The sequence below is a fragment of the Euprymna scolopes genome, chromosome 20, assembly GCF_053919585.1.
Source record: "Euprymna scolopes isolate OS-2025 chromosome 20, ASM5391958v1, whole genome shotgun sequence".
NCBI lineage: Eukaryota > Metazoa > Mollusca > Cephalopoda > Sepiida > Sepiolidae > Euprymna > Euprymna scolopes.
In genome coordinates, this window is record NC_136501.1 from 1,637,394 (window position 1) to 1,654,721 (window position 17,328).

The 17,328-nt window shown below is 34.0% G+C and overlaps 1 protein-coding gene across 5 annotated transcripts in view; it reads right to left on the reverse strand.

Annotated features, from left to right (window-relative positions):
* Positions 1-17,328, reverse strand: part of LOC145241286 (TBC1 domain family member 15-like) — a 93,870-nt gene that overhangs the window by 18,506 nt on the left and 58,036 nt on the right. For 2 of the 5 annotated variants that reach the window (XM_080104030.1, XM_080104031.1), the window contains one exon: positions 8,616-8,675. The exons of the other annotated variants lie outside the window; for them this stretch is intronic. In XM_080104030.1, the coding sequence (XP_079960156.1) occupies positions 8,616-8,675 (60 nt within the window). The remainder of the gene's footprint in view (positions 1-8,615; positions 8,676-17,328) is intronic. 5 annotated transcript variants of the gene reach the window in all.

The window sequence follows — 17,328 nt, forward strand, 5'->3', positions numbered from 1 at the left end:
AGCGGATACTCGAACAAAGCTCAGGTGTTTTTGTAAGTAATTAGCATAAATTCCAACAATTAAAAAAAAAAAAAATGATCCCGTAGAAAATGTGATAGATGTAAAAAAACTTATGTTGTGACATTTTGTTGAAAAACTTAAAAAGCAAGGGAAACAAGTCAGTTTATTATACAGAATTGGTTGCACAACTCTTCTACACTGAAACATACAAAACTATTCGATAAATTCTATTTTCACTTCTATTTTTCTACCATATTTTTGTTTTAATTTATACTAATTTTGACACGACATGCAAGTACATAATGTTTTCACCTGAAATGCGTTGATTTAAAACATCAATATTCTACACAAGCACCCATTTAATTACTTTTGATTAAATGAGAAAATTCATTTCTTGAATATACCGAGTGTGAATACGTTACTTTTCTACCATTGGTTATTTTTCATCCGGCTGCACGGAGAAGTATCAAGGATAGAACTGTCTGTCAAGGCGAAAGGTCCAAACAGATGGGGGGGGGGGGTTGCAAACATAACCGGATAAGAAATTCGATCATCAAATAAAGGAAAATTAAATGAAGTTGGTGGCTCGATCAATGTTACATTTCTGAATTTTTGAGAGGAGGATTATTTGGACTATTGTTCTCATTTGGAGTTTTATTTTTCATGTTTCCGTCAATGTAACTTCAGAGGTATCTTATCGATATGGTGGATAAAGTACTTGGTAAAATTCAGTTGTAGGTAATTCTCTCCTGGAGGTTGAAGGTTCAATCCCTCAGCAGTGTAGGCAACACTCAAAATACAACTGCAAATTATGACTTCTACCCAAGCAAGGCTGACAGAATGAGAGCATGCTACCCTGTGGATTACATAAAGTGTTCTGCTAGAAATTCTGTGGATTCAGAATTCGACAGAAACATTCTAGTTTGACAAAATACACCTGAGGAAGATTGGAGGTTACTCTGACCGAAACATGAAAATAGCATTCAAGATGAGAACACCAGTCGAAAGAATCCAATTAATGTTTTATTCCAATGACAACATGGGGAAACAACAAACGACTACCTGTTAGAATGTTAAAAAGAACAGAGCTGGTTTGTATTTTACGGATGCAAATAGTTGACAGCAAAAATAGCTGCAATTGAGAATTTCTCAACCTGTCCTAACTACAATCATGAATTGTTTGAAGTTCATGGTAAAAATTCCCATTTTTAACAAGACATGTCATAAGAGGAAAAAGAAGGAAAGATGAGAGGAAGAGAGAAAGTGAGAAGGAAGAAAAAGAATGAGAAAATCCAGTCAAATAGGAATGGTAAGAAGATAAGGCTCTAGCGATTTGGAAGAAATCAATTTTATCTTATATATAACTATATAAACAGCAAAATCCCACCCCTTCACTGTTGAGATACCTAGATGCTAGAAAGCCTTCTATTAGTTTCTTGTCTTTGACTGCTAGACTTTGGAATTCCTTCAATTTCCTGCTCAGATTATACTAACCTTAAGTTTAAATGTAAAGTGAACAGAAATCTTACTGCTGAACTTCCCAGTCAGTTAAATACAATTCCAAGAACTAACCAGTTATGTTCCAAGAGGCAACATGTCTTTCTTTGGAGTGTGAAAAAATTTTTTTTTATTTTATTTACATACAAGTTGATTTTGACCAAAAGGCGAAGAATTCGCATAAATGGGAAGCCCTAGCAATTAGGATGGAGATCCACATTTCCTGAATACGCATACATGTGCGAGGACATTCCAAAAGTAATGCGTCTTTTCACCTGAATGGATGAGAGGGGATTGCAAATTGCATCTTTTTGATAACTGATGCATTCATGACCTGAAAGTTTTCATCTGTTGCAGATATTGACGGTGTGAGACTAAGAAAGCAACCCCATCATAAATGTGCATCAAAAGTAGAGATAAGTCATCGAATTTCTGGCAAAAGTACATTGAGAATGGTGGCGACGATGCAAAAAAGTTCTCGACCCTTAAAAGGGTGCTTGTTTTAATGGTATCACTCCTGTCTTTTTAGCTCTTCAACTTTTAGAGTAAAAATAAGAGGCATTACTTTTTGGAACTACCCTTTATATATAAGAGACACACACACAAATACACACACATATATATATATATATATATATATATATATATATATATATATATAAATAAAAATAAAAAAACGAGAGAACTCCCATTCCTGCTATTTACTTGCTTCCCCACGAGGTGGTTTTTCATTTTGTTTCGCTAGAAATAAGTTTAATTCCAATCTTCCAGCAATTCGGTTCCGAACTGATTAATGACAACAATACCACGAGGAGAATAACAAGAAATCAGAAATGGAGCTAATGCCCCCCCTTCCCCCTCCAACATGTACACGTTTCATTTTATTTACTTTTCAATAGAACAGCATCTTTTACACATTTGGGAACACATAACTCAAAAGGATGAGGATGACAGAAATTAAGTGACAATCAAGATCACCAAACATAGTTCATAAATATTTCTTGTTCAATGTACTGAAGGATCTTGTTTACAAAAAAAAAAAAAATTCATTAAAAATGCCCAACTGTTAAAATGTTTGGAGATTTCAACATTGAATTTAACACATCATTTTAAGCAAATTGGTCCTACACTGTCGGCCAACCAAACCCCCGCCCCATCATCGCAGTACTGCATTCCTGCGCTTGTTTTAAAAGTACTTTAATGGAATATACTCTGATTAACTCGGCACTTGTGCCCCTTGATGTAAATAATGCCTTGACTAATAGACAAGCGACAAAATCCCACTCCATCATTGAGGTCCCTACGTGCTGGAAAACCAACTCAATTTCTTCTCACAGACTACTAGACTTTGGAATTCCCCTCACAGTTTCTTGCTTCCCTAACTGTACTAGCCTGCAGAAGTTTAAATGTAATGTGAACAGGCATCTTGCTGCTCAACTCTCCACTTGTTTGAGATAAAAAAAAAAAAAAAAAAACTTAACATGTATAAAAACTCCCTCTCCCATCGTTTTAATAATTTTAATTCCAATCATCATATTCGGTTTAATACCAGTTTTAATTCCTAGCACGTATTCTGTGGCTTCAAGAAATTGACTTCCAAACTAATCTATCTCTGGCCAGGTCTTCTTTCATGTCGATTTGTATCACTCCCTTTCATGTTTTTCTTAAGAAAAAGCCTCACAACGAGATGGATTGCCTTATTGCAAGGAGTTTTGCTGAAAGTTTTGAAAATAATTTTGCCATCATTTTTTTTTTTTAAAATGAAGGTTATTAAAAACAAAAACAAAACTTCAATATTAAATTTAGAAGAAAGCATTTAGAATCCAATGCCGAAATAAAAAGAGCAAGTCATGCGATGAACATTATCAGAATATCATGCAAATATTGTCAATTCAGAAACAAAATATTGACAAAAATTTACAAAACTACAAAATTGTGCGAAATAAGAGAGAGAAAAAAAAAAAAAAAAAAAAAAAAAAAAAAAAAAAAACCCAAAAGTGATGAGAGGGGAGGAGGGAGGTGGGGGTGACAGATACATGCAAGTTACATTTTTTAACTTGATGAAAAATAAAATATCGGCACCAATTCCAATAAAAACTGGAATTGGTGCTGAAGGCTTAATTCTTTATACTTGGAGTATTAGTACTCATGTCAACCTACAATATCCTTAACTTTTTTTAAAAAGAAAATTTTATTTTAGTGAAGAAATATTTGGATTTATTCTTATAAAATAAACCGTCCTTATTTAGAATTCAATCTAATAATAAAAAAGTACAGAAACATTTTTGATGTCTGTACCTATCACGAAACAAAAATGTAATATCCCAAAATTCATAAATTGATCAAGTAGTATTATTTTTTATAAAAGAATTTTTTTAACGGTTTAAAGCGATTAATGTGAAATCAGTAGCATTACAAGACTGGTCTCACAAGTTTGAATTATTGACTTATCTGCTTTTTTTTTTTTTTCAAGATGGCGACAGAAGACTTCCTTTTTGCTTACTCATAAAATTTGTTTTTTTTAGTTAAAAATTACTGGATCAATTTAAGCAATTTTTGGAATATGACATCTTCATTCCGTGATGGGAACACGTGAAAGATTTTTCTATATTTTTAATTAGATTGAATTCTAAAGAACCAAATAAACCGTAATCCTATTTGATTATGGAAATGGATTAAGTTTTAGGATATAAAATTTTATGAATGAATATATTGCTGAATAACTCCCCCCCCCCCCACTGGAATCTTGGGGTAGGTGCTCTAGGTACAGGGAATTCAAGGTTCTAAACTAAGCATAAGTTTAAGTACACTCATTTGTACTATTAACAATTGCAAAACGTTCAGGATTAAAAAAAAAAAAAAAAAAAAATTTCCAGAGTTCAACATGTTTTATATGGGTTTTTAAGATGTTGAAATGCTCTAGAAAAGCGATTCTCACCTTTGAAGAGGGGGGGGGGGGTAACTCATCAAACCCCCATCACATTAGTTTTCTTCCTTATATTGCTGGATAAAAATTTAATTCTTTCTCAAAACAGTTGTTGCAAATAAAAAACCTTGACACTTCAAAAGCATGTGGACCTGATCTCATCCCAGCTGTGCTATTAAAAAAGTGCTCAGCTGAAGTAGCTCCAGTTCTCTCCAACCAAATGCCTTAATGAATCATGCTTTCCGGGCTGTTGGAAAACTGCTTCTGTGATACCTGTATTTAAGAATTCTGGCGAAAGAACTGACCCATCAAATTATCGCCCTATTAGCTTCCTCCCACTTTTCGCCAAAATATTTGAGACCATAATTAACCATGCTCTAGTCCGGCACCTTACAGATGCTAAACTTCTGACTGACAAACAATATGGATTTAGACAAGCCCGTTCCACAGCAGACATCCTCACTGTAATCTCTGAACGTATATACCATTCACTGGACAAAGCGGGGGAGGGCAGAGCGGTAGCTCTAGATATATCTAAGGCTTTTGACAGGGTATGGCATGAGGGTCTCCTCAGGAAAATTAAATCATACGGTATCACTGGTAGAATACTTAACATAATTAAATCCTTCTTAGATAAGAGAAAAATCCAGGTTGTCCTCGACGGTCGTATATCTAAACAGTGTGATATAAATGCGGGAGTGCCTCAGGGGTCTATCCTTGGACCTCTATTGTTCCTAATATTTATTAATGACCTCCCCGACAAAACTGCCTCTGAGATGGGTATATATGCTGATGACACCACACTAACAGGCATGACAGGAAAACAAATGAATACATAACTAAAGAAATGGCAAAAACACTAGAGGATGACCTCCAATCTGTAGTGGAATGGGGACAAAAATGGATGGTCACACTCAATTCTGCCAAAACTAAACTGGTTTCCTTCAATAATTACAAGAAACTTTCTCTGCCACCAATAGCAATGGCCAGTGACTCCCTGTCTGAGTACATCTTTCAAACTGCTTGGCCTAACATTTACAGGAAACATGAGCTGGAAAAATTATATTGAAAACATTGCCAGGGCCGCTGCGAAAAAGGTAGGCTCTCTCTACCGTGCTAGAAAACTACTGACACTTGAAAGTATCCTGTACCTCTATAAGGCAACCATTCGCCCATGTATGGAGTATTGCTGTCATATTTGGGCTGGTGCATCTGCTACTAGTCTCACTCCTAGACAAGGTTCAAAAGAGAGTCGCCAATCTGATAGGCCCTGAACTGGCATCTAAGCTTCAGCCTCTGTCCCATCGACGAAATGTTGCATCCCTCTGCCTGTTCTACAAGTATTTTAATGGTGAATGCTCTGACGAATTGCAGACACTTGTGCCCCCACAATGTAGACACCCTCGACAGACAGCTAAATCCCACCCCCATGCAGTAGAGATCCCTAGATGTAAAAGATCTTTATACTCCAGTAGTTTCTTCCCCAGAACCGCTAGACTCTGGAATTCCATTCCAGGTCCCTGCTTCCCTAACTGTACTGACATGCAGAAGTTCAAGTGTAACGTGAACAGACATCCTGCTGCCCAAATCCCAACATAGTGCCCCAGTAGTTGCTGCCCCTGATAGTAACCCACTAAACCAAAGTGGCAATGTGCCTTGTTTGGGGTGAAAATGTAAAAAAAAAAAAAAAAAATTAAATTTTTTTTTTTTCAAATACAAAACAGACGAGATATTTTTGATAAAGAGTAATGATCAAAATTAGACTCATAAATACAGCTGATCTAAATAACAATTTTTCTCCATCTCTTCCAAACACCAACCTAGTCCAATTATATTAAGCTACCAGTGCCAGTGATAAGCATAGAATAATAGATTTGGATAAATCATACTAAAAAAAAAAAAAAAAGCAGCTTAATTTATTACATAACGTCGTTTGTCTATGGGAACATAAAATGCTCAGTATTATATTTTAGTTCTTATTCTCAATAGAATTTATCGACTTATCAAGTTTTAATGTAGAAGAGTTGTGCAATCAATTCAGTAGGACAAACAGACATATCTTCCTCGACTTATATTGACTAAAATTAAGAGTCCGCCATTTTTAAATCAAACGCAATCGTAGCATTTTCTTTTTTTTTTTTGAGTACATTTAGCACAGTGGATAGTTTTTCATAATTATTATGTGTGTGTGTGTGTGTGTATACATTTTCCTATGCAATAACTCAATTTTCAGTCTACAGACTCGAAATTTGATATACAGGGTACTGAGATTTGAGAAAATCATTGTGATCTGTTTTCGGCCAGAAATTTGGCTGTTAACTCAAAGTTCAACGATTTGAGCTTTGAGAAATCTAAACACTTGAAATTTTAGATATAGGTTCCTTGGACATGGATCCAACTTGACTTTAGCCCGAAACAATAAATGTTAAGGGATCATAATAGGGGTCAAAGTTTAAAAAATTGACCGTTTTTTTTTTTGTTTTTTATTTTGCTCAACATACTTCCAAACACCTGGACATCGCCGGGCTAAAATGCTAGTTTATACTAATTTCAACAGAACATGCAAGTATGTAAGGTTTTCACTTGAAATACATTGGTTAAAAGAGCAATCTATACAAGCACCACATTTTGTTCTGCTTCAGTCTTATACAGAAATCACCATGGTGGCACCAATAATCATATCAGGTTTTAAATATCTTAAATGAAAACTCTTCATTGAAATGCTAAAACAATGATTATTTTCAAAATCGGCCTATTTCAAAAATAGGCTAATTTTTCATTTTTCTGTTAAGAAAAACCAAAACTTTCTGGAATAAAATTAAATCATGTTTGAGTACTGACAAGCATTTACATCAACTTAGATTGAAAAGTTAAAGAGGATTTTTTTTTTTTTTACAACTTAAAAAAAATTAAGTGACTAGGATTGATTAGTTTTTAAAATCTTTAAGAAACTGTTTTTATTTCTTAAAGATTTTAAAAACTAATCAATCTTAGTCACATAATTTTATCAACAATGTTTTTGTTTCTGAATTTTGGAGATAACAATTTGTATTATTTGGACTACTGTTCTCATCTTGAGTTTTTCTCACTTTTCGGTTGACTTCAATCTTCAGGTTTATCATGTCGAACTCCGGAAATTTGCACGAAAGTTTGAACGGAACTCTTTATTCCATGTTTGATCCTCAGTGCAGAAGATGCTCAAAATATGCAAATTACTTAAGACTTCTACTCGATTACAGCCGAGACAGAAAGAGCATGCTACCCTTGTGGATTAAATAAAGGGTTCTGTTCAGAATTTTGTGCAGATTCCAGAGTTCAACAAGATTCACCCGAAGAATGTCGGATAGTTACATCGACTGAAATGTGGGAAAAACACTCATAGTAATCTGAAGAATCCAAATCCAAACTTAAAACATTAAAATTTGGAGAGTGAAGAATTATTGCATTGTTTTTATTCAGACCATTATCCTCACCGTTAATTTTCGACTACATTTCAACAAATGTGCTGATATTCTTACAGTGTAGTGTTCAACCATGTTTTTTTTCTCCATATTTAAATGACTTTTTTTTATCCCAATTTTTCTTGCATTCTTAAATATTTCAGTTTTAAACTTTTTAGATGAGGATTATTTCGACTACTGTTCTCATCGAACATTATTTGCACAACGTTTCAGTTGATGTAACCTCCGACCTACTTCAGGTGTATCTTATTGAACTTTACATTCTGTTAAACTCTGGAATCATGGCTGAAGAAACAAGAGCATGCTATCCCCATGGATTAAATAAAGGATTCTGATTGAAATTCTGTGCAGATTTGGAGGTCAATAAGATACACTTAAATAAAATCCGGTCACATCAATCAAAACAAATAACACTCGAGATGAGAGTAGTAATCCAAAGAATTTGAATGCTTAAATGATTGGCCGTTTATTTTAAAAATTTGTATTCTAAACCATACATAACAAAAACACGAATATCATGGATGTAAAATGTTGCATTTTCCTAACCAGTGAGAACAACAGTCCTACTAAAAGATTGCAAATAACTTTGGAAAATAACATTAATCTGTGCAAAAATTAAGGTGGAACGGCTTGAAGGAGTATGGCTATATCGTTGATCTTTTGAGACTAAGAGTGCGGGAAGGAAACAATCGTCACTGAAAAAATAGATTTAAAGCTTTCCCAGTTTTTACCCTTTTAAACTTGGGTCGGCTTGGTGGTTTAGAGTCAGCAACTGGCCTGTCTGGTTTCTTCTGAAAAAGAGAGTTGTAGAAAGATGGCAACTTGAGTGAACGTGCAAGTATCCATGATGGAGTTTCGTGCTGCAAGGTGAAAACGTGGATAGGAATTCAAGACAACCTTTGATGGCACGGCTAACAGAACCACAGATATGTTAAAGTGTGACTAGGAAAAATCCGAAGTGAAAGAAGAAATCGAAGAAAAATTAACATGCCAGAAGTAAAGATTACTAGTTGCAATTTTTTTTTTTTAATGTTACACATTTTAACGTAAAAAAAAAAAAAAAAAAAAAAAAAGAATCCAGAATTATTCAAAGGGAAAATGGGGGGGGGGGGGGGCTCCAAGTCAATTGATTAATAGGAAATTAAAAAAAAAGTCAGTTTGTAAATTTCTAAAGCTTGCATACAAAAACGACTTTCAAAATAAAACTGAAAATTGTTTTTATATACAGATACATTGAAACTTTTTTGGGGTATCAGAACCGGAAAAAATTTCAACCTTGTTTCCAATACCATAAACGATTCTTTTAAATCTGTTTAATTTTTTTAATTTTTCAATTGTTTGTCCTAATGATAAACATTGATTTTAAACTACCAGTTTAACTAAAATATATAGATTACATCTTCATTACAGAAATATAGGTTTTTACAAGGATTCTAAAAGGAAAACAAAAACTCCTTTAGCTAAAAATAAAGAAAATTTTTTTAAGTGTTGTATTACATAATAATGACCCTTCTACTCTAATAGCTTCTTCCCTCACACAACTAGGCTTTGGAATTTCTTCAAATTCACTTCAAAATAATTTTATTCATAAAAATAAAATTATCTGATCAATTTACTTCATTTTTGGTATATTTTTTCCATAGGTAAGTACATCATATAGGTTTTTCTAAATTTTTGTTTATTCTGGAGAAGTGCCAAATTTTTAAAGGTTAAAATTATATTCTTTCTCAGACTATTTGAAAACTTTGTTGATAGATATTTCACAAAATTGTTCCAATTGCTTTTTTTCTGATCTTGTTTTTTCTCTATTTTTATTCAATAAATATAAATCGACTTCATTTCTATTATACAAAAACATTGATAATCTTGCCAAGTTGGTTGTTTGCATATTGAATGTTTCACATGGTTGGAGAAAGCGTGAAGTAGAGAAGTATGGAGGGGAGGCAAATAACACGGCATAATAGTTAAGACTACGGAAAAAAAAAAAAAAAGCATTTGATTTTTGGTGAATGAAAGATACAGTGAGAAAGGAGGAAAGTAGCAATACACACGGGTGATAAAACGCTTTGGATAATTACGGATTTCAAGGGGATTCTGCTAAAATCATATTTTAAAAACCAAAGCACTTTAAGTCCTCAAAATACCACTGTTTTGTTTAAAAATGAATATACTTTCAAATAAATTAATAAATAATAATGTACATTATATATTTTAACATTTTTAAGCAAATAAAGTGCTAAAAATGTTAATGTCATAAAATGGCGTTTTCAGTAAGAGTTTGTAACGCCCCCCCCCCGATTTGTAAATGGTCATACTGCGATTCTCAAGAATTTCATCATGTAATTTGGAAATTAACTAGAAGAGATATATCTTTTAATAGATTTGGTTGTCCGAAATTCTTTTTTACAGCTCATTTTTTGAGGTGTTAGGAAAAAAAAAAAAAAAAAAAAAATTCCTCGGACACCCACTGTTAAATAAATCAATCTTTACTACATTTATCCGTTAAAAAGTAAAAATGTAACTGGCTTTATCTTGTGGTACCAAGCAATTTAAAATCATGATGGCTGGAAAAAAATCGTTCTATTTTTAAAAAGTATATAAAAAATATGTTCTTACATATTTAATTGGAGCTTATATTATCAGAACATAATTAGCTTTAACAAGAGCTATTCGGTTATCAGAATATATAATTTTAAAGCAATCCGGCACTATTTTTGGTCAAATTTTAATATAGTTGCAATACAAATATGTAACGTGTGCACTTTCATCCATTACATTAGTTTTTAATGGTGAATTAAAGTGTTTTGTTAAAAAAAAAAAAGAAAAGAAAAAAGCAGTACCCCCCCCATTATATTTTTTTTGCCTTTTTTTTTTTTTTTTACAATTTTTTTTTTCAGTGGATTATAATCGAATGGACACTACCCAATTATATATATATAGATATATATATACATATATCACACAAAATCAATTTCTAGGAGGTGCTCAGTTTCTAGTTACTTGCCTCGACACAAGGTCAGTTAATGTGAGGAATATCCAGCTTCCCAAAAAGGGTCAATCTGGATAGAAACAAACATAAAAATTGTCTCAGTCATGAAGGATGTCTCCTTCATTGACAGAGGACAGAAAAGGCGAAGTGTAGCATCAGAATACTACACTGTGATCTTGGCCCGAAGTTTAGGTAGAAAAAAAAAGTCTTAAACTGGAAAGTGTAACAAAATAATGTGTCACTCGGACAAGAAATGTAATTGAAAATAAAAACCAAATTTATCAAAAATTTGTGAACGATTTGTTAGCTTTAGCAAAAAATGTTTTTTGATATTTAAATAAGTGGGCAAATTTTCCAAACATCACGTTTTGTGCTAGTGACGTCCCTTGTTTTAAATGAAATTTATTTTTGTCTATTTGTCGTAATTCTTGTTAAGTTTCACACCCCTTAAGAATTACGACAAAAACAAAAAAAAAACATTTAAAAGTTATTTGATGTCCAAAATCTAAGACATAACATTTTCAAAAGCCAATAATTATGACCCACTAACCGTAAATATGGGGGTCAAACGCCTTAAAAAAAACCCTTAATCCTACCTCTAACCCTAGGTAAGAGTGGCAAGCCTTCTCTTAAAACCTTCTTTAGCCCTAACAATAACGCTAAGTCTAAGTGGCAAGCTCCTCAAACAAAGTTCCTTGGTAAGCTACATATAAGTGTCTAAAAAAAAAAAAAAAATCTTCGGTAAAGAAAAGTGCACCATTTATCACCCATAAAATAAATTAGTCAACTGTTCTAAAACGCTAGAATGGTCTTGAAATGGTGAATTATTTTACATTAAAATTTATGTGAATAACCCCCACTCTAAATTCTAAAATTGTTTTTGTTTTGTTTCTATCAAGTCTTCAGGGTGTTCACACAATTTTCCTTAGCTCTATCATTAACCCAAAGTCAGAGTGGCCACCTCCCCACCCTCTCATAATTGCATAAATAAAAAAAAAAAAAAAAGCTCACAGTATTTATCTCAGGAAAAAAAAAAAAAAAAAAAATAAAAATGGTTAACTGCCCTAAAACGCTAGAATGGCTCAACATGGAGAATCATTTTACATTAAAAATAAAATACTTGTTTATCTTTCATTAAAGAAAATTTTAAGGTATTCACACGTAATTACCTACAAAGGTAAAATCGCATATTTTGGAGAGGTGGTCAGATGGGGTGGGGGTTAACGGAGGTATTAATCTACAATAATACCAAAGAAATATTGCAATATATTCATTTTTAAACAGTCCTAGATTTCGATTTCAGTTATTTGTACATATAATGCATTACAATTCAACTTTGAGTTCTTTAACTTCTTTTAATGGATACATGGCATTTTTAAGGAATTGCAGCATATTTATGTGCATTTACTGCAGATTATTTGGAAACCATTAATTTCTGGAGATTTCCAGTAGCATATTCTAATTCCTAGCATAAAAATACACTTATATGGTAAATTTCATTGCTTAATCTTCCGTTTTAACAAAGGTATAGCATTTTAACTGAAAAAGTAGTGTAAAAAATGTGACAAAACGCATATGGTCTTAAAGAGGGAAAATATCCAAATGTGTGAGGCACAAAAATAGTTATAACTTCCTTAATTTTAATTGGATTTAAAAAATTTAAAAAGATTCCTTTTTAGCTCATCAAGCTCTTTCTATAGATACCAATATTGAAATATTTTAAGATATTACAATTTTTTTCATGTGTATTGATAAGGAAAGAGAAAAAAATGTAATGAATCATGAAGTTATTTGCACTACAACCAAGAAGACTAATCTGCTTGTCTGGCGGTTCGCCTCCAACTCCTCTTCAGATCCAACAAAATACCCTCCTCCCAATTTCCTTTTGTGGATAGAAGCCACACCTGATCTGAAAACCGCTCGTGTTCGTGATATAAAAACCTAAACACCTAAAAGACACGTGGCCATAATCGCATTCCTGCCATACTATAAAACAATGCTCTGCTGAGGTTGCCCCAGTTCTCTCCAAACTTCAAATGTCTCACCAAATCTTGCTCCTTGACTGCTGAAAAATTACTTCTGTGGCACCAGTTTTCAAGAATTCAGGTGAAAGAACCGACCCACTCAATTATCGCCCCATTAGCCTTCTCACCAAAATCTGAGTCCTTAACCAAGCACTAGTCCACCATCTCATAGATAAACTTATTTCCTACCAACAGTATGGGTTTAGGCAAGTTCATTCTACTGCAATTATTCTAACTAATCTCCAAATGTATATACAAGCACTGGATAAGACAAAGGAGGTGCGGGCAGTAGCCAGAGAGATCTGACTTTGACAGGGTTTGGCATGAAGGTCTTAAGAAAATTAAATCTCATGGCATTACTAGTTGAATACTTAATCAAATCATTCTTAGACAAGAGAAAAATTCAGATTGTCCTTGATGGTTGTACGTGAAAACATGATAAAAATGCGGATGTGCCTCAGGGGTCAATCCTTGGACCTTTATTATTTCTCATATTCATAAATGGCCTTGCTGATAAAATTATCTCCAAGATAAGTATATTTTAGATGATACTGTTATATTGTGAAATATAAGATTACCATTAAACCTATGATATATAAACAAAACAGATTGCATCAGCAGGAGTGAAGACACCCAAACATCAGGAGCAGCCAGATATGACAGCATCGATACTCAAGCGACAATGGCACAGACCTGTGCTTAACTACAATATTCAACCGACTGTTTATGACACATTTAGTTGTCAGAAACGATGCTTTTTGTACCCATCCTTCCACTATGATACACAGTTCATTATAGCAAAGAATTATTGGGCAAAACATTTCCCAAGGAATTAGCTACGCTAAGAGAGAGAAGGCCAGAAGATTTTGACAGATGACATGAAAATATGTGATAAAAATATTTATAAAAGGACAAGTGACAAACTGTCTAAATTCACTCAGACACTCCAGGATTAAATAGAAATAAAACACGGAATCAGGGAAACAAACATTCTTTACGTCAGGGCTAACCATATCCTTATGACGCATCTGTCAGCAAAAGTTTACGTTGCTGCGTAAGCTGAACAGCAGTGGTAGCGGAGAAAGATGCAACAACTCGTACGAGTTAAGAGTTCTCTTAATAACAGCAGCAAACTCTAACGTCTTTGCTCTTTCTTTCTCATAGTAGAAGCTGTTTTCCCACCGACAAACCTTAATAACAAGGACTTTGTTATTTTCATCTTTTTTAATTACTTAGGACTTCTACCTAGTCATGGTTGATAGAACGAGAGCCGAATTCCTTCGTGGATTAAATAAAGGGTTCCATTTAAAATTTGGTGTAGACCCCCTTTCCTTAGAGTTCAGCAAGATTCATCTAAAAGGCCAATATGATCCTCAGCCTTATTTTCAACCATGCGCTTTCGAAGTGGATGAATTATGAATTAATCGAGTTAGGAAAGTAATTAAATCACTAAATGAATATTTTAGCAAGTTATAGCTACCTTCCTGGTTTGCTACTCCAACAAGTGACAGGGTCGGGATCTCAGACGGACAGCCAGACACGCAATGTTACAAGTAAATAAAAAAAAATTATTGTAATTCCCGAACCTCCTCGCCATAAAAATACAATAGGTTCACTCAACGGGCAGATATATCGTCAATCAGATAACTGCAGCTAACAAAGAAACAGTGAAAGTTGTTTAAAAAAAAAAAAAAAAAAAAAAAAAAAAATTTTCCCACGTTGAGAAGGGGATATCGTGCTGTTTTGAGTTGACGCGGCATTATTTGTGTGGGTTTTCTCAGTCACTAATTCACAAAACACCAAATATCTTGTGGAATCGAATCGGCTTAAGTTAATTTGAGTTTGCTTCCCAAGTTCTTAACAGATTCCATGGACAAACTCTTAGTTTTTGCTGAACTTTCACAGAGCTCTGATGGGACTGCTACAAGACACTGAAAGGGAGTCTGGTGAAACTGCTGATGGGAACTGACCAACTGTCGAAAAATAGCTCTGCACTTCTATTTATCCTGAGAAGTGTTGGGTAGGGGTGTAATCTCTCCCCTTGAGCAACCAATCAACGAGTGTCATTGACTCGCGCAGTAGCAGATAGGTCCATCATCAATACCAATCTGACTGACCCAATGGCGTTCCAAAGCCAAATATGATCTCATAACCATGGGTCAAATGTTCAACTCTAAGATAACGTTTTTCTCTTTATCATCAATTGAAATTACATTCCTTTTGCAAAGATAAGTCTTTAAAATTTTTTTAAATAATTCAATCAAAAGCTCCAAGGGAATCAGCTTTTCTGTTTTCACATGGAACATCTATAACAGCAATTGAAAATAAATATCCAACCAAAATAATTGATTATTCAGCCATGCTTGCATTTGTCTATGTTCAATTCTATTACAAAACCCCCAAACATACAAATGAAAATCTTAGAATCAACAGCTCCCTCCTGCCCGGAAATATCTTTAACCAAACCATTAATATTTGTAATTTTTACATGGTTATTGCGTCATCTATTATCCAACCAGACATGCACATACTAGCCGACATATTGCTAATGTAATCAAGGCCCATAGCTCGACTTTGGGGCTGATTTTCCAGAGCCAGCCACACTGAGGAGGCACCAAGGTTCTGTTCAAACAACAGCATTACATATATTACATTTTTATGGCATGTTTAACACCATGATAATTGAGTCTTTTGTGTCAGTTTTTACTGCTGAACTGAACTCAAACAGGAAATAAGACTATTCCTTCCTTATTCTAACTAATGCTAACAGAAGCAATAGAGTAATGATAACTTCGCCTTTTTGAATTTGTCCATTTCCTCCTTTTGTCTACCTTCCTATTGAATTTTTTCTTTCTTGGCTGGCAGGTAGTTACAAAGTGTATGCTGTGCCTCATGTATATTGTGTACCGAGTGATCAGATTGGGCCCCTCTAACCGGATGTCCAGCCTAAGGTAATAGCACCAATGCATTGGCGTTCACATGGCCACTCATTGATCTTGATATGCTCAGAAACCAGGATCTTGTCCTCAGACTTCATGAGTAGCCATCCACAGCCAACAGGTAGCACATTTTTGAGGATTCTTCTCTGTAGAGGCAGAGTCAATACATTTTATAACCTCAACCAACAGAGTAAGGTCAAGAAAAAGAAAAAAAAAAAAGGGGGATAAAAGAGTTTTGCTAAAAAGTGAAAAAAGAGAATGTTGATAACATTCATATTTTTATCATTGATATTATTGGATGGCGGAGTTAGTATGGAATATTGCAGTAATCTAAAGGAAATGGCACTAACCCTATGCGGGTTTAACTAGCTTCCTCCAAAGGAAGAAGTTTTATGGGAATATGAAATTCACAAGCAGTCCCCAATCACATGTATATCCCTGCTAGGGGAGATGACGATGTTAGGTTTTCGCAATTCTTGCAGGGAGGTACGAACAGCCTCCTACACACAACGCCTGAAATTCCCAGATTGGTCACCCATCTGGTACTGACCAGGCTTAATGTTGCTTAACTTTGGTGATCTGACGAGAACTGGTGTGTCAATGTGATTATGCTGTAATATGATTTGGAAATTAAGTGTAGATATAATTTATAAGGTGTAATGCGTTATTTGGTATGGTTGATTGGTGATCATCTTAGGTCAACTGGAGCCCAATATGAAAGATATTAGTTAGTTTGGTCATGTGACATGGGGAGATTTGAAGTTAGATTTCAGTTGCAGATCACACTTTAGTGATGAAACCTAAAAAAAAAAAAAAAAAAAAAACAAAAAAAACTAAGATTATCACCTCTGAACCATAAGAAAGGCCGACAATATCCAGAGTCTGAAAAGGCCAACTACAGAATTCATGGTGGTATCCATTACACTAATTTCTCTAGATTATGGAATTGAACATCTTCCAAAATATTTGCTTACTTAACCCATTAGGCCCTAATTATTCTATAAACAGAACAAATTTTTTAAATCTATAAAATATATAATAGTACTGCTTACTGCATAATTAATCTGAAGAAAGGATAAAATTAATCTATATTCAACTTTGAAAGTTAAAACATTAAATAATGAAATTTGCTAAAATTCTATTTGTTCAATGATGTATGAACTTGGTGGCTTACTATTGCAAGACTCATAATTTTTTGGTCAAGATCAAAGTGTAGTATCTGTTCTTCAGATGCTGCACTTCTATTTCTTGTTCTCTTTCGGTGGAGGAGAAATCCTTCACGACTGAGACAATTTTTATTTTTGTACCTTTTCTCCACGTTAAAAAACGACCCTGGTGTCTAACTCTGTCCCGTGGGGAGGCATAGTAAATAGGCTCATAATTTAGCCAAAAGTGCAACGTAAATCTTTGTGCAAACTCCTTACCATAATGTGGATGGTCTATGACTTATTTCTGACTTGTTTCTGGTAAATGTTCCAGAGATTTGCTGCTG